At 41.4% G+C, this 21526-nt stretch overlaps 1 protein-coding gene and 1 pseudogene across 1 annotated transcript; both read left to right on the top strand.

Annotated features, from left to right (window-relative positions):
* Positions 1-4704: 4704 nt before the first annotated feature.
* Positions 4705-5892, top strand: LOC123453768 (annotated as a pseudogene).
* A 10831-nt stretch (positions 5893-16723) lies between these two features.
* LOC101600790 (60S ribosomal protein L35a-like) lies at positions 16724-17143 on the top strand. Its single transcript, XM_045131632.1, has one exon. It carries the CDS (start codon positions 16781-16783, stop codon positions 17111-17113), a length of 333 nt encoding a protein of 110 aa, XP_044987567.1. The 5' UTR covers positions 16724-16780; the 3' UTR covers positions 17114-17143.
* The last annotated feature ends 4383 nt before the right edge of the window (positions 17144-21526 follow it).

The raw sequence follows: 21526 nt of genomic DNA, 5'->3' as shown, positions 1-21526 counted from the left end.
ACCTTACCATTTATTCAAGAGCCCTGACTTCAAATACATTCATGCTTTGAGGAACCAAGGCTTAGGACTTCAATACATGAATTTAAGGAGCACACAATTCATCCCAGAACAATTTTCTCTCTCTCCATCTCTGTCTCTCTCTGTTTCTCCTCCTATCTTTTCACCTCTCTCCCTATCATCTCTCCTTTTCTTTCTATGTTTGTATCTTTCCTGCGTCGTCCTCTCTCACCTCTGTCTTCTTTCTAGCCAGTAAATTAGCCGAAATAACTTCTACAAAGTACGTAGGCACGTAAGAAGTGAACTTCCAAAAATGTGATTGGGGAAAAAATAAGCTCACCAAAGTAGATGCAATTTTGTAGTCAGGGAGAACTCTGAGAGTTGAAAAGACAGCCAAATTACACAGCTCTAGTCAGTATGAGACTTAGATTTCCGGTCATCTCAGCAGTTAAAATCCAGTTCTTGAAATACTTGTAAATTCTAAGACATCATCTTTTGCACAAGAAAAGGCAAAGATGATTCCCATTAAAGCCAAAACTCAGCACTAAGTTTGATCTTTAACTGTTCCTATTTCACTTTCCAGGCAACTCTGGAAAGAATATATCCAAGAATTAACAAAAAGGTCTTCATCTCTTCCTGTCTATATTACTTTTCTTTCTCATCATCATGACAAAGGCCTCTTAAAAACAGCCAAAGGAGCTGGGCCTGGTGGTGCATGCCTTTAATCCCAATACTTGGAGGTAGAGGTAGGATGCCATGAGTTCGAGGCACCCCTGATACTACATAGTGAATTCCAGGTCAGCCTGAGCTAGAGTGTGAACCTACCTTGGGATGGGGGTGGGGGCAGAACCCTAAGGGAGAAAAAAAAAAGCCATGTATGATGGCACACACCATTAATCCCAGCACTCAGGAGGCAGAGCTGGAGAACTGCTATGAGTTTGAGGCTAGCCTATGACTACAGAGTGAGTGCCAGGTCAGCCTGGGCTAGAGTGATACCTTGGGGGGATAGAGGAGTAAACCCTAAGGTGGCCATAGTCTACCATGGTGGGAAAGACATAGCACACAGAGTAGTTTCACCCATAATGTAGGAGCAAGTGACATAGTGCAGGTAGGATGAAGAGAATGGGATCAGAAGCAAGACTGGGCTATGTTCTTTATTTATTTTGGGATTTTTGCCATTTTTTTTTTATTGACAACTTCCATACTTAAAGACAATAAACCATGATAAATTCCCTCCCCTCCCCCACTTTTCCCTTCACAAATCTACTCTCCATCATATCCCCTTCCTCTCTCCATTAGTCTCTTTTAGTTTGATATCATTGCCTTTTCTTCCTATTATGAGGGTCTTATGAAAGTATTGCTAGGCACTGTGAGGTCATGGATATCAAAGCCAATTTCTTTCTGGATAGTTGCATTGTAAGGAGTCCTACCCTTCCTTTGGCTCTTACATTCTTTCTGCCACCTCTTCCACAATGCACCCTGAGCCTTGGAAGGTGTGGTAGAGATGTTTCAGTGCTAACTACTCTTCCATCACTTCTCAGCACTATGGTGCCTTCTGAGTCATCCCAAGGTCACCGCCATCTGAGAGAATCTTCTCTAACAAAATTATTTTTCTTTTTTGAAATAGGGTTTTCGCTCTAGCCCAGGCTGGCCTGGAACTCACTATGTAGTCTCAGGATGGCCTCAATTCACAGAGATCCTCCTACCTAGTGCTAGGATTAAAGGCATATGCCATCACACCTGCGGTGGTGGTTTGATTCATGTGACCCCATAAACTTAGGTGTTCTGGACGCTAGGTTCCCCAGCTGATGGCAATTGGAAATTACAGTCTCCTGGAGGTGGTGTATTGTTGGGTGCAGTCTTATAGGTGTTATAGCCAGTTTCCCCATGCCAGTGTTTGGCACACTCTCCTATTGCTATGGTCTACCTTATGTTGGTTAGGTGGTGATGTCCACCCTCTGTTCATGCCATCATTTCCCCTGCCATAATGGAGCTTCCCCCTCAAGCCTGTAAGCCAAATAAGCCTCTTTTTCACACAAGCTGCTCTTGGTTGGGTGATTTCTACCAGCAATGAGAATCTGACTGCAACACCTGGCTTATGACATTCTTTTAAAAAAAAAAGTTTGCAGAGGTAGGAGGATTGCCATTACCAGGAGTTCAAAGCCACCCTGAGACTACAGAGTAAGTTTCAAGTCAGCCTAAGCTAGAGTGAGACCTTATCTTGAAAAAAAAAATGTCAAATTATCTAAGTTAAAACAACCTAAGTTAGTGATAGTTTGTATTTGCTTCTTCTGAGTTATGTAGAAGAGGGTTTGCTTTTTTTTTCAAGGTAAGGTCCCACTGTAGCCCAGGCTGACCTGGAATTCACTATTTAGTCTCAAGCTGACCTCAAACTTGTGGTGATCCTCCGACCTCTGCCTCCCGAGTGCTGTGATTAAAGGCATGCACCACCATGCCCAGCTAGAATAGGGCATTTGTTTTGTTTTGTTTTGTTTTGTTTTTCCCCCTTCAAATTGATTATTCAGAAAGAAAAAGAATGCCAAAAATCAGAATATCCATGGGTCAGAGGTCAAGGTGCTTGCCTACAGAGCCTAAGGACCCATGTTCAATTTCCCAGTACCCACATAAAACCAGATGCACAAAGTGGCAAATGCATCTGGGTTACAGGCCTTGGTGTGCCCATTTTATCTCTCTCTTTCTCTCTCTCTCTTCTCTCAGCTTGCAAATAATAAGTAAATAAAATTCAGGACAACCAATAGCAAATAAAAAACAATAAAAATCAGGGCAGCCAATAGTAACTTATACGTTCTTCAGCTGAATGGTGCCAAAGGTGAGCATTTTCATTTGCTGACAAATATCTTGTTCAGGGGCTAGACAGATGGCTTAGCAGTTAAGGGGCTTGCCTGTGAAACCTACGGACCCAGGTTCAATACCCCAGCACCAGCACAAGCCAAATTCACAAGGTGGCACATGCATCTGGAGTTTGTTTGCAGTGGATGGAGGCCCTTGTATGCCAATTCTTATTCTGTCTGTCTCTCTTCTCTGTGCCTGTCTCTGCATATATACATATATCTTTTTCAATATTTTTTTAAAAAACATACTTTGTTTAAACGATCTCTCTCCCCAGTGCCAAGGTGGTAAAATCGTAACTTTTGATGAAAGTAACCTGACCATTTCTAATTCAAAATAGTATCTCAGGCTGGAGATTTGGGAATTAATGCCTCCTGGAGGGAGTGTATTGTTGGGGGCAGGCTTATGGGTATTATAGACAGTTTCCCCTTGCCAGTGTTGGGCACACCCTCCTGTTGCTGTGGTCCACCTTATGTTGGCCAGGGGGTGATGTCCACCCTCTGCTCATGCCATTGTTTTCCCCTGCCATCATGGAGCTTCCCCTCGAGCCTGTAAGCCAAAATAAATCTCTTTTTCCAAGAAGCTGCTCTTTGTTGGGTGATTTCTACCAGCAATGCCACATAAGCCAGATGCACAAAGTGGCACATGCATCTAGAGTTCATTTGCAATAACTGGAGGCCCTGGTGTGCCTATTCTCTCTGTTTTCTCTCTCTCCCCCTCTATCTCTCTCAAATAAATAAAAATAAATACTTTTTAAAAAAAAAGCAAAATAGTATCTCAAATTGGCTTAATTTCCTTGGAATTAATACTTAACCTAATTCCAGATTTAAATTCTCTCCTAGGGAGATGGCTTAGCAGTTAAGCGCTTGCCTGTGAAGCCTAAGGACCCCAGTTCAAGGCTCAATTCCCCAGGACCCGCGCTAGCCAGATGCACAAGGGGGTGCACGCATCTGGAGTTCGTTTGCAGTGGCTGGAGGCCCTGGCACGCTCATATTCATTCTCTCTTTCTTTCTTTCCCTCCCTCCCTCCCTCCCCCCCCCCTCTCCCCATATATATATATCGGCCTCTTTCTCTGTCACTCTCAAATAAATAAATAAATAAACAAAAAAATTAAATTCTCTCCTAGGGCACCAAGATGCATGCAAATCAGACACTTCCTTCCACACACTCCTCACTCTGCTGTCTCATACATCTTTTCTTCACTTCCATCCACACAGGGAACTTAGGGTCAATTCTACTACTCAGGCACCTGGACTTGGTGGATCCAACTCTGACTTTCACTGGCTCTCTGGTTCCCTCTTGGACTTTATTGGGACTTTAATTGAATCTCCATGTTCCAGAAAATTCATCTTGTAGTGCATGACTAAAGAACCATTTGGCCCTTTAATTAAAAAAGATACCCAGGGTTAAGAAAATTAAAAGAGAACTCCTACTTATCCTTCAAGACTCTAACCGAAACTTCCTCCAGCGACCCCGCAGACACCCATCACAGCGAGAGCCCAGCGTGTCTTGGACCGCGTTCCCGTCACCGTAATGGGTTTCCCTGTTTATCTCCCGGTCTAGACGGCAATGGCTGTCCTTTTCCTCGCCGCGGACGCCCTGCAGCGAGCGCCTCGGCCCTGCCTCCCTGGAAGTGCGCCGCGTGAACCCCTCCCACCTTCCGGCCACTGAACGCGAGAGCAGCCGCCAGCGTGGCGGGGAGATTTAAACGGGGCCGCGGCTCGGCGAAGTGCGCACGCGCACGGCCCGGCGCGCGCAGGCGCAAGAAGCGCCCTGCGGCCCAGTGGGCTCCGGAGAGACTGAGATGGGGGGGGGGGCCGCGGGCGGGAGAGCAGTGACCGGGAAGAAAGCGTTCGAACGTCTACATTCCCACTTCTGTGCCTGGTAGAGTTTTGATTCATCATGAATAATCTGTCACCAGAAGAAATTCTGCTGAGAGCTCACCAAATTACTGATGAGTCTCTGGAAAGGACGAGGAGAATCCTGGGTTTAGCCATTGAGTCTCAGGGTGCAGGAATCAAGACCATCACTCTACTGGATGAGCAGGGGGAACAATTAAACCGCATAGAAGAAGGCATGGACCAAATAAATAAAGACATGAGAGAGGCCGGGAAGACTTTGACAGAACTCAGCAAGTGCTGTGGACTCTGCATATGCCCTTGCAATCGAACAAAGAACTTTTGAGTCTGGAAAGGCCTATAAGACAACTGGGGAGGTGGTGGAGGCAATTCACCTAACAGTATTGTTTCGAAGCAACCAGGCTGAGTAACCAATGGTCAACCTCAGCAGACCTCCACAGGAGCAGCTAGCGGTGGATACATTAAACGCATAACTAATGACGCTAAAGAAGATGAGATATGGGCTGGAGAGATGGCTTAGCGGTTAAACGTTTGCCTGTGAAGCCTAAGGACCCTGGTTCGAGGCTCGGTTCCCCAGGTCCCACGTTAGCCAGATGCACAAGGGGGCGCACGCGTCTGGAGTTCGTTTGCAGAGGCTGGAAGCCCTGGCGCGCCCATTCTCTCTCTCTCCCTCTATCTGTCTTTCTCTCTGTGTCTGTCGCTCTCAAATAAATAAATAAATAAATTTTTTTTGAAAAAGTTAAAAATAAAAAAAAAAAGATGAGATGGAAGAAAACCTGACTCAAGAGGGCAGTATCCTTGGAAATCTAAAGAACATGGCTCTGGCTATGGGCAATGAAATTGATGTTCAAAATCAACAAATACAGCAGATCACAGAAAAGACCCATACCAACAAAGATCGTATTGGCATTGCCAATACAAGAGCAAAGAAACTCATTGACAGCTAAAGCTTCTGCTGTACTGGTTTACCAGTTCTTCAGTTTTCTAGCTTCTCTTCCTGTCATCAACTTTTCAGAGTCTGAAATTTTGTTCCCACAGTCTTCTAATGGAAGACAGTGTGAAAGAAGCACCAGAGGAGTAACAGGCTCCGAGCCTTTTTATTTTCTGTGTCTTTGGAGGGTAGACTACTGCTCAGCTTTCGTTAGACTATTTTCTTTCTCGTCATGCGCTCTTCGACTGCTACTGTACATCTCCACAGCGTCTTCATCCTCTTCACTTCAGTAGGTTCTTTTGCTCTCGAGATTTGGAGGCATTGCCAAAGATAGCCACAAGAAAGGTAGCTTTGGGAGTGGCTTTCTGATTAGTTTGGTAAAGGACAAGAATAAGGAGTGAGATGGTTATCACCTCAGCAAAAACCCACTCCAACACAAAGTTACACGGCCACAAAAATGATCTAGTTGGGTTATTTTATTTTATTTTTATTTTTATTTTTATTTTGAGGTCAGGTCTCTCTCTAGCCCAGGCTGACCTGGAATTCCCTATGTAGTCTTAGGCTGGCCTCTAACTCACAGCGATCCTTCTACCTCGGCCTCCGGAGTTCTGGAATTAAAGGCATGCATCACCACGCCCAGCTATTTTTTACATTAAGTTACAGTTTTTGTCACATAAGGCTAATGCTTTGTTTGTTTTGGAGATTTTGTACATAATATTTTTTGTGATACATTGTTATTTTACAACCTCTGCTCCAAAGAATAGAATGGGTTTTCTTAAAGTAAACTTAATTTCTTAAATCTCAGTGATATACATATATATATATATATATATATATATATATATATATATATATATATATATATATATTCTGTGATCCCATTACATATTGCACATTCAGGAACTTTGTACAATGAGTACCTTTTTATTTCACATTATTAGTAGTTTTATAATTATCTGAAGAAAAACTGTAAATAATTCCTAAGTATAACATGAGAATTTCTAAAGCAGGATTAAAGAAGTTTTGGAAGAGTATATCACGTGAATTCAGATTTACCTCAATGCTACAGAGTAGATTTAGATAGAAAAAAGGAAACTTAATTTTGGTCTCAGGTAGAAAAATAGATTACTTTTTTATGTAGTATTAGGCACTTGAAATTACAATTTATTGTTACTAATTTTTTAAAAAATTCTGCCTTTGGCTTAATTATTGGTGATTATTGCAGTCATCCTCTTTGCCTTGTGTGTTGAACTGTTGCAGTCTGGTTCGCATTGCTGGTAGAAATCACCCAACCAAGAGCAGCTTCTGGGAAAAAGAGGTTTATTTTGGCTTACAAGCTCGAGGGAAAGCTCCACGATGGCAGGGGAAAACAATGGCATGAGCAGAAGGTGGCCATCACCCCCTGGCCAACATAAGGTGGACCACAGCAACAGTAGGGTGTGCCAAACACTGGCATGGGGAAACTGGCTATAACACCCATAAGCCCTCCCCCAGCAATACACCACCTCCTGGAAGTGCTAATTCCCAAATTGTCATCAGCTGGGAACCTAGCATTCAGAACCCCTAAGTTTTGGGGGGACACCTGAATCAAACCACCACATGAACTATGTCTAGAATTGGGTTTTTATAGATCCTGAACAGTGTCATCAAAGTTGAATTGGTATTTGTCACCTTTCTTTAAAAACTAGCATCTGTACATGCCAGAGTTATTGCTGTGACTAATAACCACTGCTTGATTCTCATAATTAAATTTTGTAATCTTTCAAATAGGAAACTTATTTCTGTGACTTATTTTGTGGGCAATAATTCCAACAGATTTTAACAAATTGAATAAAGCAAATATCCATGAAAGCTGTAGTTAAAAAAAAAAAAAAGAAAGAAAATTAAGAGAAGACAGTAGAGACCAGCTGAGCAGCTGCTGAAGGAGAATACAAATGGGACCAGCTGAGCACCTCTGTTACAACTCCAGGCACCCTGCAAAGTCTTCCATTCCCCATAGGTCAGGGCTGTGAATGTCCAGAGAACTCATTCACCCGTGGCTGCCTGAGACTGGCACTGAGAGAGATCAAGGTGGGCACTCATCATTGGTGAGATTGGAAGCCATCCAAAAAGGTAACAGGGCCTACTTATGCAAAGCCAGATACATAGGCCTGCACTGGAAATGCTCATCTCTCTTTCCATGTCAGGAAAGGTTATATATAAATTTGAATGACATACAGTTGGTTGATTTTACCCTTCTCAAATAAGCTGTATTTTGGTGTTGAATATTGTTGCCTTTGATGTTTCCTGATTTTTAGGGCCTTTGTCTTTTTCTTATATTATTATTAGGGGCAGGGACTGACTGGAGCTAGTCTGAAGTGGAACTCCTTTCAGACTAGAAATCTCATCCTTCTAGTTGACAGGACTAAGGGTGTAGGGACTTTGGCTTCACTAGATTATCTATTTAGTTTAATCCCCACACTTGTATAAGTGCTCTGTGCTGGTTTTGACTGAATGTCTACATTGCTCAATTCAATTTTAAATTTTGCCAGTAATTTGCTTCACTCAGTCTACTGCAGTACTTCAGTAGCAGACAAACTCGACACCTAGGGTCACTTTTGCTGTTTCTCATGGAGTATAAGAGCTACACCTGGCACTCCTACACCGAAGATATATAAAGTCAGATTTACATGGAAAGGAATGCTGCAGATAATTAGAAAGCCCAAGCATCAAATTAACTCAAGATGCAAAAAATATCTACATTATAATACAAGAAACACAAAAAAATCAAGACAATACAATTCCACCAAAAATTATAAATCCATGAGAAATGATCTCCAGTGAGACTGCATTTGATAAAATGCCTGACAAAGATTTCAAAAAAATGATTTTACCTATACTCAAAGAAGAAATCAAAGGAATTAAAGAAGAAAATAAACTCTTGAAGGAGAACACAGGAATCCAACTTAATGAAATAAGGAGGTCATTACAAGACATGAGTAAAGAAATGGAAATAATGTGAAAATATCAATCAGAAATACTAGAAATGAAAAACAGAGTAAGTCAAAAAGACAACTCTGTAGAAAGTCTCACCAGTAGAATTGATGAAGAAGAGGACAAAATATATAAACTAGAAGACCAGGTGGCAAATCTAACATAACCCAACAAAGAGAAAAACAAACTAATAGGAAGGCATGAATGGAAATGTCAAGACATGTGTGACACTATGAAGAGGTCAAACATAAGAATTCAGGGCATAGTAGAAGGAAAAGAATTTCACTCCAAAGGCATAGCAGGTATTTTCAACAAAATCATAGAAGAAAACTTCCCCCAGGTAGGGAAAGTGATGCCAATACAGATACAGGAAGCCTATAGAACACCTAACAGACAAATCAGGAAAGAACTTCTCACTGTCATATTATAATTACACTTCAAAACATACAAACAAAAGAAAATATATTGAAAGCAGTTAGAGAGAAAAATCAAGTCACATACAAAGGCAAGCCCATCAGAATAACAGCAGATTACTCAACACGAATTTTGAAAGCCAGAAGGGCTTGGAATAATGTATTCCAGGTTCTGAAAGATAACAACTGACAACCAAGGTTACTTTATCCTGCAAAGCTATCCATTTAAATAGATGGAGAAATGAGGACATTCCACAACAAAAGCAGGCTAAAAGAATATATGAAAACCAAACCAGAACTACAGAGAATACTTGAAAGAATCTTCCATACTGAAGAGACAGAAAAATCACACATGTGAGGAACCTAGAAAAAACAAACCATACTCAACTACTAGTTAGTACAAGAGAGAAAAGGTAGAACTGGAAGAACTACAAATCAAGAAAAAATGCAAAAATAAATATACACCTTTCAAAATTAACCCAATATCAAGGGCCTCAATACCCCAAACAAAAGACACAGGTTTGCGGGCTGGGTTAAAAATCAGGATCCTTCAATTTGATGCTTCCAAGAAACTCACCTTTCCACAAAAGTGGGACACTATCTTAGGATGAGCTTGGAACACGGTGTTTCAAGCAAGGGGGCCAAAAAAAAAAACAAGCAGGTGTCCCTATCCTAATATCTGACAGGGTAGACTTCAGACCAACATTAGCTAGGAAAGATAAGGTCTTTTGGGTGGGGGTGTATTTCAAGATAGGGTCTCACTCTAGCCCATGCTGACCTGGAATTTACTGTGTAGTCTCAGGATGGCCTTAAACTCACAGTGATACTCCTACCTCTGCCTCCCAAGTGCTAGGATTAAAGGCATGCACCACCACCCTCAGCTCCTAGGAAGGTCATTTTATATTAATTAAAGGAACACTCCAACAAGAGGACATTACAATCCTAAACATATATGCACCTAACATGGGAGCTCCAAATGTCATCAAAGAAACACTATTAGAATTAAGGTCATAGATAACACCAAACACAGTTATAGTGGGGTACTTCAACACCCAATTCTCATCAATTGATATGCCATTCCAACAAAAAATAAATAAATAAACAGAGATGCATCTGAATTAAATGAGGTCATAGAACACATGGACCTAACAGATCTCTACAGAATATTTCACCCAAATGATGCAGAATGCACACTTGTTTTTGTTTTTGGTATTTTGAGGTAGGGTCTCACTCTGGCTTAGGCTGACCTGGAATTCACTATATAGTCTCAGGGTGGCCTCAAACTCTCAGTGATCCTACCTCTGCCTCCCAAGTGCTGGGATTAAAGGCATGTGCCACCACACCCGGCTCTTTTTTTTTTTTTTTTTTTTAAGGTAGGGTCTCACTCTGATCCAGGCTGACCTGGAATTAACTATGTCATCTCAGAGGGGCCTCGAACTCATGGTGATTCTCCTGCCTTTGCCTCCCAAGTGCTGGGATTAAAGGCATGTGCCCCCATGCCAGGCTAGAATACACATTCTTTTCAGCAGCACATGGAACATTCTCTAAAATAGACCATATATTAAGACACAAAGGAAATCTTAACAAATATAGGAAAATAGAAATAATTCTTTGCACTCTATCTGATCAAAATGGGATTAAACTACAAATCAATAGCAAGGAAAGCTATAAAGCATACAAAACCATGGAAACTAAACAATACACTGCTAAATGATGAATGGGTCAGTGAAGAAATCAAAACTCTCATACACTCAAATGATAATGAGCATACACCATACCAAAAACCTTTGGGACACAATGAAGGCAATCCTAAGAGGGAAATTTATAGCTTTAAATGCCTATTTTAAAAAATTAGAGAGTTTATAAATAAACAATCTAATGCTTCACCTTAAGGCCCTGAAAAAATAAGAACAAGGCAAACCAAAAATCAGTAGAGAGATGAAATAATAAAGATTAGGGCAGAAATTAATGAAATAGAAACCAAACAAAAAATCCAAAGAATCAATGAAACAAAGAGTTGTTCATTGAAAGAATAAACAAGATTGATAAACCCTTAGCAAATCTGACCAAAAGAAAGAGACACAAATTAATAAAATTACAGATGAAAGAGGTACCATAACAACAGATACCAGAGAAATCGAAAAACAAATCATAGGGAAATACTATAAGAACATACACTCCACTAATTTTGAAAATCTGAAAGAAATGGATGATTTTCTTGATTTATATGACCTACATAAATTAAATCAAGATGAGATTAATCAACCTATAACAAGTATGGACAACCAAGCAGTTATCAAAAATCTCCCAACTAGCCAGGGATGCACACCTTTAATCCCAGCACTCAGGAGGCAGAGGTAGGAGGATCATCTCATGAGTTTGAGGCCACCCTGAGACTACAGAGTGAATTCCAGGTCAGCCTGGACCAGAGTGAAACCCTACCTCGAACCCTTCCCCCTGCAAAAAAAAATTTCCCAACTAAAAACAGTCCAGGCCCAGATGGATTCACTGGTGGACTTTACCAGACACACAATGCTTCTCAAACTTTTCCATAAAATAGAAAAGGAAGGAATCCTGCCAAACTCCTTCTATGAAGCCAGCATCACCCTGATACCAAAACCAGACAAAGACAGAACAAAAAAAGAAAATCAAAAACCAACCTCCCTCATGAACACAGATGCAAAAATTCTCAAAGAATTATTGGCAAACATAATACAAGAATATATCAGAAAGCTCATTCACTCTTGACTAAGCACACTTTATCCAAGAGATGCAGGGATGGTTCAACATACACAACTCACTAAATATAATACATTATGTAAATGGACTGAAGGACAAAAATCACATGACCATCTCATTACAGGCAGAAAAAAAGCATTTGACAAAATCCAACACCCTTTCAAGATAAAAGCTCTACAGGGACTGGGAACAGAAGGAACACTTTTCAACATAATAAAGGCTATTTATGACAAAACTACAGCCAATATAATTATAAATGGAGAAAAACTTGAAACTTTTCCACTAAAATCAGGAACAAGACAAGGGTGTCCACTGTCCCCACTTTTAATTAATATAGTGCTAGACGTCTTAGCCATAGCAATAAGGCAAGAAACACACATAAAAGGGATACAAATTGGAAAGGAAGAGATCAAGTTATCATTATTTACAGATGATATGATTCTATACATAAAAGACCCTAAAGATTCTACCAGTGAACTGATACAGTTGACATACACTTATTGCAATGTAGCATGATACAAAATAAACACACATAAATGGGTAGACTTCCTATATGCTAACGATAAATACACAGAGGATGAAATCAGAGAATCTCTTGGACAATTGCATAAAAAAATAATAAAGTACCTTGGAATAAACCTAAACAAAGTAGGGAAGGTTCTCTGCAATGAAAACTTTAAAACACTCAAGCAAGAAATTGCAGAAAACACTACAAAATGGGAAGACATCCCTTGTTCTTGGATTGGAAGAATCAATACTGTGAAAATTGCAATCTTATCAAAAGCAATCTACACATTTAATGCAATCTCCATCAAAATCCCAGTGGCGTTCTTCACAGAAATAGAAAAACAATCCAAAAAATTCATTAGGAAGCACAAAAAAACTCGAATATCAGGGACTGGGGAAATTGCTTAGTGGTTACAGCATTTGCCTGTGAAGCCTAAGGACCCAGGTTCAATTCCCCAGAACCCAAATAAGCCAGATGAACAAGGGGGCACATGTGGTTGGAGTTCGTATGCAGTGGTTAGAGGGTCTGGCATGCCATTGTCTTTCTATGTCTCTTTCTCTCTCATAAATAAATTAATTAAATAATATTTTTAAAAACTAGAATATCTAAAACAATTTTGAGCAACAAAAATGAGGCTGGTGGTATCACCGTACCTGATTTTAACCTATATTACAAAACTTAGTAACAAAAACAGCATGGTCCTGGCACAAAAACAGACATATAGATCAGTGGAACAGACCCAGATGTAAGTTCAAGTATCTACATCCACCTAATATTTGGCAAAAATGCCAAAAACACTCATTGGAGCAAAGACAGCCTCTTCAACAAATGGTGCTGGAAAAACTGGATATGTATCTGTAGAAGGATGAAAATTGGTCCTCAGCTCTCTCCATGCACAAGAATTAAGTCCAAATGGATCAAAGACCTTAATCTCAGACACAAAATTCTCAAACTGCTAGAGGAAAAAGTAGGGGAAACCCTTCAGCATATTGGTATCGGCAAAGACTTCCTGAATATGACCCCAGTTGCTCAGGAAATAAAACCACTGATCACCCGCTGGGACTGCAGGAAATTACAAAGCATTTGTACAGCAAAGAACACTATGAATAGAGCAAAGAGACAACCTACAGGATGAGAGAAAATCTTAGCCAGCTATTCATCTAACAGAATATTAATATCAAATATATATAAAGAATTAAAAACACCAAATAATAAGAGGGCTGGAGAGATGGATTAGTGGTTAAGGTACTTGCCTGCAAAGCCAAGGGACCCAGATTCGATTCCCCAGGACCCACGTAAGCCAGATACACGGGGTGGGGGGATGCATATGGAGTTCGTTTGCAGTGGCAACAGGTCCTGGCATGCCCATTCTCCCTCTTTCTTCCTCTCTCTCTCTCTCTCTCTCTCTCTCTTTCTTTCTCATAAATACAGAAAAATAAAATATTTAAAGAAGCTAAGTAATAAGAAATCAAACAATCCAATTTTAAAAAATAGGCTATGGAACTAAATAGAGAGTTCTCCAAAGAAGAAGTACAAATAGCATATAAACTTCTTTTAAAAATGTTCTACATCCCTAGCCAGCAGGGAAATGCAAATTAAAACTACATTCAGATTCTATCTCACTCCTGTCAGAATGGCTACCATCATGAAAACAAATGACAATAAGTGCTGATGAGGATGCAGAAAAAGAGGAATGCTTCCACACTGTTGGTGGGAATGCAATCTGATCCAACCATTGTGGAAATCAGTGTGGAGGTTCCTGAGATAGCTAAAAATAGATTTACCATATGACCCAGCTATAGCACTCCTAGGCATATATCCTAAGGATTCATCACACTACCTTAGAGATACTTGCTCAACCATGTTTACTGCTGCTCTATTCACAATAGCTAGGAAGTGGAACCAGCCTAGATGTCCCTCAACAGGCAAGTGGATACTGAAGATGTGGTATATTTATACAATGGAGATCTGCTCAGTGGTAAAGAAAATTGAAATTTGCAGAAAAGTGGAAGTATCTGAAAGGATTATACTTACTGAGGTAACCGAAGCCCAGAAAGCCAAATGTCACATGTCCTCTCTCATCTGTGGATAATAGCTACAAATGATTGGACTTCTATGTGAGTTGGAATAAAACTCAGTAGCACAGGTCAGTAGGCAAGAAAGGGGTTATAAAGGAAATAGAAAGAAAGGGAGGGGTCACTTAATAGGGTGGTATTGTATATATGTAAGTAGAAGAACAGACTAGTGGGGGTGGAAAGTCCTAAGTGAGGTCAGGGGAAGAGACTGAGTAAAGGAAAGGTGGGGGGAAGGCTAATCAAAAATCTAAGAGAGTATGAATGTGGAGCACTAATCAAAAATCTAAGAGATGAGAGTACAGAGTTAATTCCAGGTCAACCTGGACCAGAGTGAGACCCTACCTCGAAAAAAAAAAAAAAAAATCTAAGAGAGTATGAATGAATCATATGGAAACCTACTTTTTTGGACAATGGAACAACCAGAATCCATAGAAAATTTTCAGTGCCAGGGATGGGATACCTTCCAGTGAGTTGTTGGCCAGGGAGGTCTCTGAAGCCCCCAAAACTTTACAGGCCATTGCCAAGGTTCTTGGTTTCTCACTGGGAATAGATGGTATGACCATATTGCTGAAGACCACATACTTGGGCTGCAAGGACACAGAAATCCTGCTGGAACTGAGCTGAAAACCTCCTCCATGTAGATCAGCTGTCAGAAAGCTGGAAAAAGCCACACTGCAAGCAGTTCAATGAGAAAGAGAGAGAAATCACCAGTAGAGATACTCAACTGTGGACACTGCAAGCCTTAATTGGCCAGCCAGGCCAAATGAGCCAACAGGTGCAATAGTGGCATAACTATTATGGGGAAAACAACTGCTCTCTAGTTGGAATGGAGGCCCACTCCGTGGGAGGGAATACATTCCTGATACTGGAAACCTATAACAGAGGTAGTCATGAGCCCTAAGGGTGTAACATCTGCTGCTGTCTGGCTAGATGTATATACTGTGCTCACCAAACTTCCCAGTAAGCACTTCTCTTAATGTTCATACCCATATATTAATGCTACCCTCACTTTTGGTTAGAAAAGCTTCTCTTTTCAGATGGCAGTGACCTTAGGATGACTCTGAAGGCACCATAGTTCTGAGAAGTGTCAGAGGAGTGGTCAACACTGAAACATCTCTCTATCACGCCTTCCAAGGCTCAGGGTCCATTGAGTAAACTGTGGTGGAAAGAATATAGGAGCCAAGGGAAGGGTAGGAGTCCTAACAACATGCTCCTCCAGACACAAAATGGCCTGTATATATCCATGACCTCACAGTGCCTGACACCACCTACAGAAGACCATCATAACAGGAAGAAAAGATGATGGCATCAAAATAAAAGAGAGACTGATAGTAAGGGGACAACATATGATGGAGAGTGGAGTTGCCAAGGGGGGAGTGGGGGGAGGGAGGGAATTACCATGAGTTATTGTCTACAATTATGGAAGTTGTCAATGGAAAATAAAAAGGCTTTAAAAAAAGACTCATGTCAGGTACGATGGTGCACGCCTTTAATCCTAGCACTCAGTAGACAGTGGTAGGAGGATTGACGAGAGTTCGAAGTCACCCTGAGTCTACATAGTCCAGGTCAGCCTGGACCAGAGTGAGACCCTACCTCAAAAAACAAAAAACAAAATAAAGCTGGTTCCGGCCCATGCACCAGCGAACTTTCGAGCCCCCACAACTCCCTACCTGGCCCCTGAGGAGGGGGAGGGAGGAAGGGGGAGGGAGGAGGGAAAAAGGGGCAGGAGGAGGGGGGAGGGGAGTCCGGCTCAGGTCTCCTTTCTCCTAACCCAAGTCGCCTGCGGGGTCCCAGCAGCACTTTGGCCACTCTCCAGGCAGCAGCACACCTACCCCCAGAATCTCTAAGGACTTCTACACCATTTCGATCAGGGCCTGGTAGAGAAAAAAGGATGTCTAATGAGTTGGAAAGTTACTTCATTTCAAACCTTCAGTGCTTGAAGACCGTTGGGCTGGCTTAGAACCAGTATCTGTGGTGGATATAAGCCAGCAATACAGCAAAACACAAACATTCACAGGCAAAAAAAAGGAAGAGACTTTTGTCAACATTTCTGAAATTTAACTGGAAGCTTCATTTGTCAGGAACATCTTGGACAGAACTCTACCTTGTGTAATTAAGTTGAACCCACAGATGGTGACTTTGAGTAACTATTAATAGAGCCTTCTAGGGATTTCTTACCTTATAAAGTATTGATATATTAAAGAAGACGGTAGAATATTTGCAGTGCTTAGCTCTCCTAAAAGTGCCTACCCCACTTAGAAGATTACAAGATCCATAGTTAACATTCCCCATATAATGAACATTTGTCTTAATGTTTTTCCAGTGTTAAAATAAAACATTTTGTCTTTCTAAGAAAAAAAGATAACCCAACTCTTTTCTGCCATCTTGGCCCCCGTGCAGGCCTGCTGGGAACAGGACTTCTAAAAGGCATAAATATGTCTGGGAGGCTCTGGTGCAAGGCCATTTTTGCTGGCTATAAGCGGGGTCTCCGGAACCAAAGAGAGCACACAGCGCTTCTTAAAATTGAAGGTGTTTATGCCCGACATGAAACTGAATTCTATCTGGGCAAGAGATGTGCTTATGTGTACAAAGCAAAAAACAATACAGTGACTCCTGGTGGCAAACCTAATAAAACAAGAGTCATCTGGGGAAAGGTAACTCGAGCCCATGGAAACAGTGGCATGGTACGAGCCAAATTCCGAAGCAACCTTCCTGCCAAGGCCATTGGACACAGAATATGTGTGATGCTGTACCCTTCAAGGATTTAAGAAAAGTCAATAAATAAAAGTGTATTTGTGCTCTTGTGTTTCTAAGTGCCTTTAAAAACTTTATGTCATTGGGCTGGAGAGATGGCGCAGCAGTAAGGCCCTTGCCTGCCAAGCCTGAAGGCATGGGTTCAGTTTCCCAGTACCCAAGTAAAGCCAGTTACACAAAGTATCCCATGCCTCTGGAGTTTGTTTGCAGGAGTTGGAGGCCCCAGCATGCCTGTTCCCAAAAAAAAGAGAAAAACTTTGTTCTAAATTAAATTGCTGTGTGCTTAAAAGGTTGGATGTCTAGCATGTTCAGAATACAAGGCAGTCAGATGTATGCAGTGGTTAGTATAGGGCAATTGCATAAATTTAGGACATACTGATTGTAACATGTCCTAAATGCTTGGGTCATATTGGTAGTGACAAGCTTTAGAGAAAGTGATAGTTCCTTACTGTAAGGTTCATGAACAACCAAAGACCACACACAACCATTCTGAGGCAGGAAAAAAGCTACTTATTAGGGCTCGAGCTGTTGGGCTGTCTCAGAAGAGGAAGAGTAACTGGCATTAAGACTAGATAATAAAGACTAGATAGTTTGGGTTTTTATAGAGCTTTTCCTTTTTTTTGGAGGGGGTACAGAGAACATAGGAATTCAAGGGAGAGCAGGGAACAAGCTGAGGTGGTATCAGAAAGAATTGCCATCACAAGAGGAGCTAGGTTGTGTGGTAGGAAAACTACCCAGGGGGTTGTTAGGTCAGGGGAGTAAGGGCTGTATCAGTCACATTGCTGCTGCTCCCCCTCTTCATCTCAGCTCCATCCTGGGAATCTTGTCCTACCTAACACTTGAGCATGAAATCACTTGAGACTAGGACTAAACACTGCATGGTATGCTTTGGGTTTGCTCTCCACTGCCTGGATAAAAAGTTGCCACGCTCTTGCTCACACATCCTTGTTCAGTATAGATTAGTTGGATTAAACTGGAATTAGTTTCATGTTCTTTTCAGCTCACTCAGTCCTGGGTGATATGTTTTGGGTCTGATTGAAACAGCCATTTCTGCATATATTCTAGGAAACTCAAGCTAGTACAGTTCCACCTCAGGGAAAACTGTTCTGTCAGGTAGCTTTCCTAGGGTTGGTTTCATTGCAGTGTAATGCAGCCTAACTTATTTGCAAAGGAAAGCAAGCACGGTTTCAATATAATTGAAATCTTGACTAGCATGCTAGGAATGTATTCCGGGGGAGAGCTGTAAAGTTGACATCCTGGAAATAAACTTTGATATATACTAAAAAAAAAAAAAGATAACCCAGAACATTCTATCACTTTTTTTGTTTTTGTTTGTTTGTTTTGTTGTCGTTGTTGTTTTGGTTTTCCAAGGTAGGGTCTCACTCTAGCTCAGGCTGACCTGGAATTCACTATGTAGTCTCAGAGTGGACTGGAACACTCAGCAATCCTCCTACCTCTGCCTCCCGAGTGCTGGGATTAAAGGCGTGCGCCACCACGCCCAGCCCTCAATTTCTTATAAATATTTTATTTATTTATGTGCAAGCAGAGAGTGAGAGAATGGGCATGCCAAGACCTCCAGCCACTGCAAACAAACGCCAGATGCATGAAACATTTTATACTTCCTCCTTTACGTAGGTATGGGGGGAATTGTATCTGGGTCATTAGGCTTTGCAGGCAAGTGCCTTAATCATAATGCATCATGAGTTCTAATAAGACCACTCTATGTTGTCACAAAGGCTCTCTGTGACTCACTTTCACCACAAAGTCTCCAGCAGGGATTGGAATCCCAGCCCCATTACTCTGTAATTCCCCGATATCTAGTACATTCCCCCACCCTACTCTACCCAGCAAGAGCTTGGGTCCAGAGACAGAGAAGCAGAACGCACTTACCTGACTCCTGGTCCTTCCTCTTTTCACTGACCCTTACATCCAACCCCCTGCACCAAAGGGATACACTTGTGCTACCTCTTCTACCTGTTCAGAATTTCCTGTACATCACAGACTGCTTTGTTCTAGAAAGTGTTTACCTCTCCTCTTTCTTGTAGAAATAATTCCTGGGAGCTAGCTCTCACAGAAAGTAGTTTCCCTTAGTAGGGAAAATCATACTGATCGCGAGGGAGGAAAAACACTTCCATAGCACAGCACTCAGTGCCACAGCTGTGTTTCCCCCAGTGTTAGCCCCACTCTGTCATCTGAACTGTAAAGACAATTATTTTCTCAAACATACTTACTGATGATGGGCATTCAAAGTAGTGACCCAGTAGCCAGGGATTCAGTCACAGGGCTCCTGTGTGCCTAGGAGCAGAGTATTCTCATAATTATCTGAGATTAGAGAATGATTGTGGTACATGGCCTTCATTAAACACCTGTAATGTGCCAAAACCTCATATTTGTCAATACAACTAATTTAATTCTAATCCCTAGAGGGTTGGTTTTACTATCTCTTTAAATTCTTTTTCATTTATTTCAGAGAGAGAGTATGGGAATGCCAGGGCCACTTGCCACTGCAAATGAACTCCAGACCCATATGCGACTTTGTGCATCTGGCTTTATGTGGGTACTGGGGAAATGAACTGGGCTGGCAGGCTTTGCAAGTGTCTAACCACTGAGCTGTCTCCTTAGCCAAGTATTACTATCTTCACCTTACGTTTTGGTAAGATTCAGAGAAGTTAAAGAACTTTCTCAATGTCACACAGTACTAAATCCAAAATTCAAATCAAAGACTTCTTGCCTCCCAAATCTGAGCCCTTTCTCCCATGGTGGACACTGCAGTGGTTGTAAACTAAGAACATAGACCCCTGAATATCACCAACAATCCAAGAGGCCACCTACTGTGTGACCTTGAACAAAGCAGGTAACTTGAACCCTCAATTTTTTCATCTCTAAAAGGGAATAATAACAGTCTACATAGATTATGGTTGTTAAAAATACAAGGTAAATTATAATGTATATTACAATGTAAGGCAGTGTCCATAGAGTACTTAATAATTAATTTTGCTCACTCCTGTTGTTATACTATAGTATTATGTTACATTCTTCATCTCAGTGCATTCAGGCTCCTATAGCAAAGTACCACAAGCCACATGGTGTACAGAAAACAGAAATTTATTTCTTACACTGTCTATTTTGGTATCTTCTGGTGAGGATCTGCTTTTGGGTGCATGAATGGCCATGTCTACACTGTATGCTCTCATAGTGGAAGGGGACAGTGCATAAGGCCATCTCTACATTGTGTCCTTTCATAATGGAAGGGAACTGTGTGCATGGATGGCCATCTCTACACTGTGCTCTCTCAGGGTGGAAGGATGCTCTTGTGGTGGAAGGGTCCTCTCCTACTGGAAGGAGACCATGAATGGATGGCCATTTCCACACTGTGTCTGCTCGTGGTGGAAGAGAACTGTGCGTAAGACCATCTCTGCACTGTGTCCTCATGTGCTAGAAGGACAAAGGATCTCTCTGTGATTTTTTGTTGTTTTTTTTTTGAGGCAAGCCCAACAGACTGGCCTTTTTATGTGAGAAAGCAAGAGAGAGGAGTGAAAGAGGATTGGCGCCAGCCACTGCAACCAAACTCCAGACATGTATGCCCCCTTATCTGCATGTGCAACACTGCACGCTTGCATCACTGTGTGTCTGGCTAATGTGGAACCTACAGAGTTGAACATGAGTCCTTAGGCTTTGCAGGCACGTGCCTTAACACTAAGCCATCTCTCCAGCCCTCTCTGTGATTTTTTTTTTAATACATTAAACCCACTGGATCACCCTTGTGGTCTGATCACCTTCTACCATCCCTGTCTTCAAATGTGGTTACTCTGGGATTAGCATCACAACATATGAATGAGGATAAGGCATAATATTCAGTCTTTTACACTTACCATAATATCTGTAGTTTGAAAAGTGCTTAACTAGTATCTATTTCTTTGAAAATTTTAAAAATAAACTGAGTGTGTGTGTGAGAGAGAGAGAAAGTAAAAGAGAGACAGAAAAGTTCACCATTCTTTTCAAAAGCAAGTAATGAGGGCTGGAGAGATGGCTTAGCCAATAAAGCACTTGCCTAAAAAGCCAGGTTCAATTCTCCAGTACCTATGTAAGCTAGATGCACAAGGTGGTGCATGCAACTGTGTTCCTTTGCAGTGGATAGAGGCCCTGGTGTGCCCATTGTCTTTCTCTATCTGCTTCTGTCAGTCTCAAATAAATAAATAAACTTAAAAAAAAAAGCAAGTAATGCAAATTCAAACATATAAAGTTTCGGGCTAAAGAGATTGCTTAGTGGTTAAGATGCTTGCCTGAAAAGCCAAAAGACCTCTGTTCAATCCCTCAGGACCCACATAAGCCAGATGCACAAGGGAGCCCATGCATCTGGAGTTCATTTGCAGTGCCTAGAGGCCCTGGCAGGCCCATTCTCTCTCTCTTTCTCACTCTCTTTCTCT

Source organism: Jaculus jaculus, chromosome 12 (genome assembly GCF_020740685.1).
Source record: "Jaculus jaculus isolate mJacJac1 chromosome 12, mJacJac1.mat.Y.cur, whole genome shotgun sequence".
NCBI classification, from domain to species: Eukaryota; Metazoa; Chordata; class Mammalia; order Rodentia; family Dipodidae; genus Jaculus; species Jaculus jaculus.
Note: the sequence above shows the minus strand (reverse complement) of the source record. Positions and strands in the feature narration are given on the sequence as shown.